The sequence below is a fragment of the Lissotriton vulgaris genome, chromosome 1_1 (assembly GCF_964263255.1).
Source record: "Lissotriton vulgaris chromosome 1_1, aLisVul1.2, whole genome shotgun sequence".
Taxonomy (NCBI): domain Eukaryota; kingdom Metazoa; phylum Chordata; class Amphibia; order Caudata; family Salamandridae; genus Lissotriton; species Lissotriton vulgaris.
Genome location: NC_141685.1, coordinates 1,615,233,574 through 1,615,240,010, shown reverse-complemented (window position 1 = coordinate 1,615,240,010; position 6,437 = coordinate 1,615,233,574). Strand labels below are relative to the sequence as shown.

The following is a 6,437-nucleotide window of genomic DNA, read 5'->3' as shown; positions in this document are numbered from 1 at the left end:
TGTATGCTGCAGCACAGCAGCATACAGAGAGACGGGGAGAGTGGGAGGGGTTATTCGAGGGCAGGGGGGAGCGGCTTGCCTACTGTGTTAATACTGTCTGTTTGGGTAGCCTCTCAGGATGCCCAAACAGACAGTATTACCAACAGTGGGCAAGCCGCTCCCCCCTGCCCTCGAGTAACCCCGCCCACACAGAGACTATTGATTTCTCGTCGTGCGAGAACGCAAGGCAGAAACAAATGGTAGTTATTATCATTGGTGATAATAACTACCTTTGTTTGCCTTCTCGCACGGCGAGAAAACAGGGGGGGCGGCGCCCAAACGCCCCCACGGACCAGCCGCCACTGGAACAGTTACTCACGAACATCATGGAACTTAACCAAGTGAACCCCAGAATTAAGTTCACCCACACTATCGATAAAGAGACCATTTCGTTTCTTGATGTACAAATTACCATCAGTAACCAACAACTAAAAACTCAGGTATACAAAAAGATCACAGACCGCAACTCCAGTCTGCTATGGCAAAGTTTTCATCCGGAAACTCTAAAAAAACATCTACCAACATCCCAATTCATAAGATTGAAAAGAATCACTTCTGATCCACATATACTCGAAAATTCTTTCAAAGAGCAAGAAGATCAATACGCAGCACGAGGATACCCTAAGGAAATTCTTGATGAATCACTTAAAAAAGTTGAGAAATATCCAAGAGAGAACCTACTATCACCAACTGTGCAAACCAAAGATCAAAAAACAGTATGTGTCCTAAAATATTCGACAGCCGCTAATAAAATCAAGAAAATCATTAACCATCACTGGAAGCTGATAAAAGATGAACCTGATCTACATAACTTGTATAGTGATCAACTTACATTCGCTTTTAAAAGATCAAGAAATTTAAAGGAGGTTCTAACTACTAGAAGAGTTGAAAAAATCCAATATAAAGGCATGTCCAAATGCCTGAATTGTATACACTGTAACAATGTAATAACAGGAAATGTATTCATGCATCCTGCAAAAGGCCATCAAATAAACCTACAATACAATGGCACCTGTGATTCGAAAAACGTAATTTACGCTATCAAATGCCCTTGTGGCAAAATATACGTAGGCCAGACAGAGAGAAAGATCAAAGTAAGAATGTCAGAGCACAAGAGTAACATTCATACGAAGAACACCAAATCAGCCGTGGCCACCCATTGGCTCGAAAACAATCACCAAATTGCGCAACTTAAGTTTACCATCCTGGAGATATTACCACAGCGCTGTGACATGGACCCTGTTAAACAGCGTCTACAAGCAGAATTTTTCTGGATCAAAAAACTTAATTCCCTGCAACCAACAGGGATCAATGACAGAATTGAATTTTCATGTTTTCTCTGACATTTAAGTCACAACTTGGAACATTGAGGTCCTTTCCATCCCCCACACCATTGGTGTAAGACTGGTGTATTACCACATTACACTTTCTCACTGTCATTGTGTATTTTATGTTCATGATTACTGTAATGACATACTGTTTATTTATTGTTCAACTATGGATTTTCTATTTTTCATTTAGAGGTTCCATTTAGTTTGTCCACGCTGTGCAACCTACATTTCCTGTTAACAGCATATCATTCTCCATTCATTCCCCGTAATTCTGCCTTCCGCTGCACTTTAAGTTCGCACTCACGATCACCTAACGTTTCGCAGCATACTCTGCTGTTTGTTTACTTCCCGACCTCACATCACGTGACGGAGATCATCCTCCTATCATAATACGCCTTCTGATTTCACAGGTTTTACTCCCGTACCTTTACACGTTTTAATCAGTTTTTTCGCTCTGACCCCATTTAGATTTCCTCATACTGTCACATTGTTTAACGCAAGCATATTATATGATTCATTTAGATTTATTTTTTGACCTGACCCGTAGACACCCGAAATCACGTGACCGCACACTAGGCAACATTATCCCTGCTGATAGGCTCCCTGCTACACAGACTCTGTTCCGTGTAAGAGACGCCGAGTACTGCACGCGTTATCTATTCAGTAAGTCAATTCCGAGCGCTTTCTTTTCTCAGTTCCCGAAACGTTAATTCACTTGTCCTTTACCTTGTCAGCCAATTTTCACGCTACGCACTTCTATCTTTAAACAACAGTGATGGCATTGCATGTATAGTATGCTTTTTCTTTATGAAACCGCTTTTTGCCTAAGGATTTCCGCATTTTGATTAAACTCTGCTTCTTAGGTATAATATATGCAATTAATATGGTACCTAATTGAATTGTTATGTTATGTTATGTTACAAAAATTTTAATACCGCGCTCATACACCAATTGGTTTCTTGGCGCTCAAAGACAATAGAAGTGTAGCACGGGGGTGTGAGCAGCTAACCGTGAGCAAGGCGGAACAGGTAAGTTTTTAAAGATTTGCGAAAAATGGGGTAGTCAGGAGTGAGCCGGATAGGGAGAGGGAAGGAATTCCAAGTGAAAGGGGCAAGGAAGGAGAAACGAGCACCACCGTGCTTCTTACGACGAAACCTTGGAATAACCAGCAGATTGTGAGCAGAGGATCTGAGGTGTCGGGAAGGAGTGTAAGAATGGAGACAGGAAGAAATAAAAGCAGGGGCAGAAAAGAAAAGAGATTTGAAGACGGTGCAACCAAGCTTGAAAATGCATCGTTGCGCAACCGGAAGCCAGTGCAAGGTTTTTAACAGTGGGGTGACATGTTGATGTTTTGGTTGCTGGAAAATTAATCTAGCAGCCTGATTTTGCACCAGTTGAAGGCGGTGAAGGTGGTAAGCTGGAATCCCCACGTATAGACAGTTGGCGTAGTCTAAACGTGAGGTAACCAGGGCCAAGATGACAAGTATAAGAGCCTCTGGAGACAGGTACCTTCGGATCTTCCCGATCCTGCGGAGATGAAAGAAGCAGGCCGAGGTGACAGCATTAATGTGCGGTCGCATCGAGAGATCACTGGAGATGACCACACCTAAACTCTTCACGGAGTCTACTGGGCAAGGGGAAGGGCCGAGGGCAGGCGGCCAGAAGTTGGGGGTCCAAGGATGAGGGGGCCCACCGATCAGGACCAGCTCTGTCTTACTAGGATTGAGCTTCAGCTGACTGAAGTTCATCCACTCGTAGATGGAGAGCATGGTGGATTGGAAATTAGAGCAGGAGAGAGGGGAAGAGTCAATAGGAAAGATAAGTTGCAGATCGTCTGCATAATTAAAAGTGGTAACAGAAGAGTGACGGAGGGAAACCAAAAGAGGCTGCATATAAAGATTGAAGAGAAGGGGGGACAACGCAGAACCCTGGGGGACACCACAGGAAAGTGAAGTGGAAGGAGCAGAAAAGGAGGATAGATGAACAGATTGAGACCGGAGTTGGAGAAAGGACACAATCCAAGACAGGGCCAGGCCCGAGATCCCAGCATTTCTGACACGGTCGACCAAAATATCGTGGTCGACCGTGTCGAAAGCGGCCGAGAGATCAAGTAATACCAGGGCCTGGGCCAAGTTCTTATCCGCCCCCTGTCTCAGCGTGTCCATGACCGCTGTCACCACTGCCTCCGTAGAGTGGGAAGGTCTGAAACCTGCCTGCTGGTCATCGAGGAAATGAGTCTCCTCGATGAAAGAGCTAAGGCAGCGGGTGACATAGGTTTCCAAGACCTTCCCGAGATATGGGAGAAGGGAAATAGGTCGGTAATTACCCAGTACCGCAGGATCGGAACCGGGTTTTTTTAAGATAGGTACCACCACGGCGCTTTTAAAAGCATTAGGGACAGAGCCTATGGAAAGAGAGCGATTTAAAAGGTCCAGGGGAGGGTCGGGGCATGCCATAAAGGCATCTCTGAGGATTTGGGGGGGACAGCAATCCTTGGGAGAGCCAGAGCCCACAGCCGAGAGAAGAGAGCGGAAGGTGTCTAAAGAAATCGGGGGAAAGACATTCAGGGAGTGAGGATTCGACGGAGGAAGGGCACTGATGTGAGACGAAGTGGTAGGGGGAATATTGTTTTTAATTGTAATAATTTTATCAATAAAAAAAGAGTTGAGGGAGTCGCACAAAGCTTGTGATGGCTGGGGCTGGGGTGTGACGCGATCAGGTAGGGAAAGTTCAGCGACAATTGAGAAAATTTCTTTGGTTTTGGAAGCAGAGTTAATTACTTTTTGAGAAAAATAAGCGGATTTGGCCAGGATGATAGATGTTTTATAGGATTTAAGTAAGTCAGTGTAGACAGACTTAAGTGAAGGATCATAATTACGCCTCCAACGGCGCTCAGCCTGGCGAAGAAGGAGTTTGCTGGCCTTGAGTGAATCAGTGAACCAGCGCTGGGCGTCGTGGGGTCGCTTCGATTTGATGGATTTAACAGGAGCGACTGCGTCACTGGCATGAGACAACCATTGGTCCATTGCGGCAGCTTGGGAGTCCAGATCAGAGTGACTAGGGGGCAGAGTGGAAACAAGGGTCGAATGGAACAAAGGGATATCGGCGTGCTTCCAGTTACGAGCGGAAAAATTAAGAGTTGGAGGGGGGCGGGTGGGTGCAATGATTTGTAGGGTGAAGGAAATAAAAAAGTGATCGGACCAGGTACAGGGGTACACCATGGGAGAGGAAATATCCAAGTTGGTGGTCCACAACTGATCCAGGGTGTGGCCCTTATTGTGAGTCGGAACAGAAATATGTTGAGAAAGATTAAGGCCGGAAAGAAAGCCAGAGAAGTCAAGTGACACAGAAGATTCAGAAGGGTCGGATGGCCAATAGTTAAAGTCACCAATGATCAGGATCCTAGAAGAGTTAATGGTAAGTTGCGAAATGAGATCACTGAACAGAGATGGAAAAGAAGGCATGTTGGCAGGTGGGCGATACACTAAGACACAAATAAAGGAATGTTTAGGAGAAGAAAATTTCAGCAAAAGAATGTCGGAGTTCAATATAGGAGTGATTAAAGAAGAGGTGAATTGCAAATTGGAGCGAATAATGGCAGCAACTCCCCCACCCGGTCTGCCAGAGGTCCTGTTGGAATGAAGGATATAGTAGCCCGGGGGTATTGCGGCCAAGATGTCAGGGTATGAGTCCGCATGTAGCCAGGTTTCAGCGAGGAGCAAGATGTCAATGTTGCCCGCCTCAAGAAGTTGAAAGACCTCAAGCTGATGTTTGGGGAGAGAGCGGGTGTTCAGGTACACGACAGAAATTGAGCGCGTACCAGAAAGGCTAGGCTTGGGAAGTGTGGTAGAGGTGGAGTTGGGAGGGAAGGTAGTGGAGGGAACAGCCGGAGGAGTGCTGGGAGGGAGCGGAGAGAAAATACCATAAGTCTGAGCGGTGGCAATCGTGTGAGGAGAAGGAAGAGCACGGGTATAACAGGAGCGGAGAGCAAATGAAGTATAAGTGATACGTTGAGCAGCAAGCATGGCCCCTAGCCCCGGTCGGCCGCGGACGGGCGCAGACGGGCTTGACTTATGCGCGACTTCGGCGCGAAGTCGGCGCTCCCGCTGCACTCGTCCGCTGCGCTTCCTCCAGGTTGCCATTTATACTAGTCGACGTTAACCACTAGACCGCTCACCTGCACGGTGGAGAGGCAGGGCGGAAGTGGTGCAAAGGCGGAAGTGACGCTCGAGCAGGGACCCTCCGCGCAAACGGCACTCTGCCGGGGCGGACCGGGGTCAAGAGCGTTGAAACGAGGTAAGCAGCTGGTCGAATTGTGCAGGTTAGATGCGGGCGCAATGCAGCAGGAAAACAAAGTGCGCGTTTAAAATAGACAGCCAGCTCGTAGTCAGCTGGAATGCTAATTAAAATAAAGTCACCGGCGGCGCTGGTACACGCCCGCGGCCAGTAGCCACGATTGTCAACCTGCGAGGCCATAAGCTGAGCCAGATATAGGATAGCCTCAACAACCACTAGACCGCTCACCTGCACGGTGGAGAGGCAGGGCGGAAGTGGTGCAAAGGCGGAAGTGACGCTCGAGCAGGGACCCTCCGCGCAAACGGCACTCTGCCGGGGCGGACCGGGGTCAAGAGCGTTGAAACGAGGTAAGCAGCTGGTCGAATTGTGCAGGTTAGATGCGGGCGCAATGCAGCAGGAAAACAAAGTGCGCGTTTAAAATAGACAGCCAGCTCGTAGTCAGCTGGAATGCTAATTAAAATAAAGTCACCGGCGGCGCTGGTACACGCCCGCGGCCAGTAGCCACGATTGTCAACCTGCGAGGCCAGAAGCTGAGCCAGATATAGGATAGCCTCAACAACCACTAGACCGCTCACCTGCACGGTGGAGAGGCAGGGCGGAAGTGGTGCAAAGGCGGAAGTGACGCTCGAGCAGGGACCCTCCGCGCAAACGGCACTCTGCCGGGGCGGACCGGGGTCAAGAGCGTTGAAACGAGGTAAGCAGCTGGTCGAATTGTGCAGGTTAGATGCGGGCGCAATGCAGCAGGAAAACAAAGTGCGCGTTTAAAATAGA

At 47.9% G+C, this 6,437-nt stretch overlaps 1 protein-coding gene across 1 annotated transcript; it reads left to right on the top strand.

Annotated features, from left to right (window-relative positions):
- The first annotated feature begins 365 nt into the window (after window positions 1-365).
- On the top strand, window positions 366-1,382 carry LOC147750904 (uncharacterized). Its single transcript, XM_086937234.1, has one exon. The coding sequence runs from the start codon at window positions 366-368 to the stop codon at window positions 1,380-1,382; it is 1,017 nt and encodes a 338-aa protein (XP_086793360.1).
- The last annotated feature ends 5,055 nt before the right edge of the window (window positions 1,383-6,437 follow it).

What these genes read in the sequence shown, in the direction of transcription:
- LOC147750904 (XM_086937234.1), top strand. Translation starts at nt 366, where the DNA reads ATGGAACTTAACCAAGTGAACCCCAGAATTAAGTTCACCCACACTATC.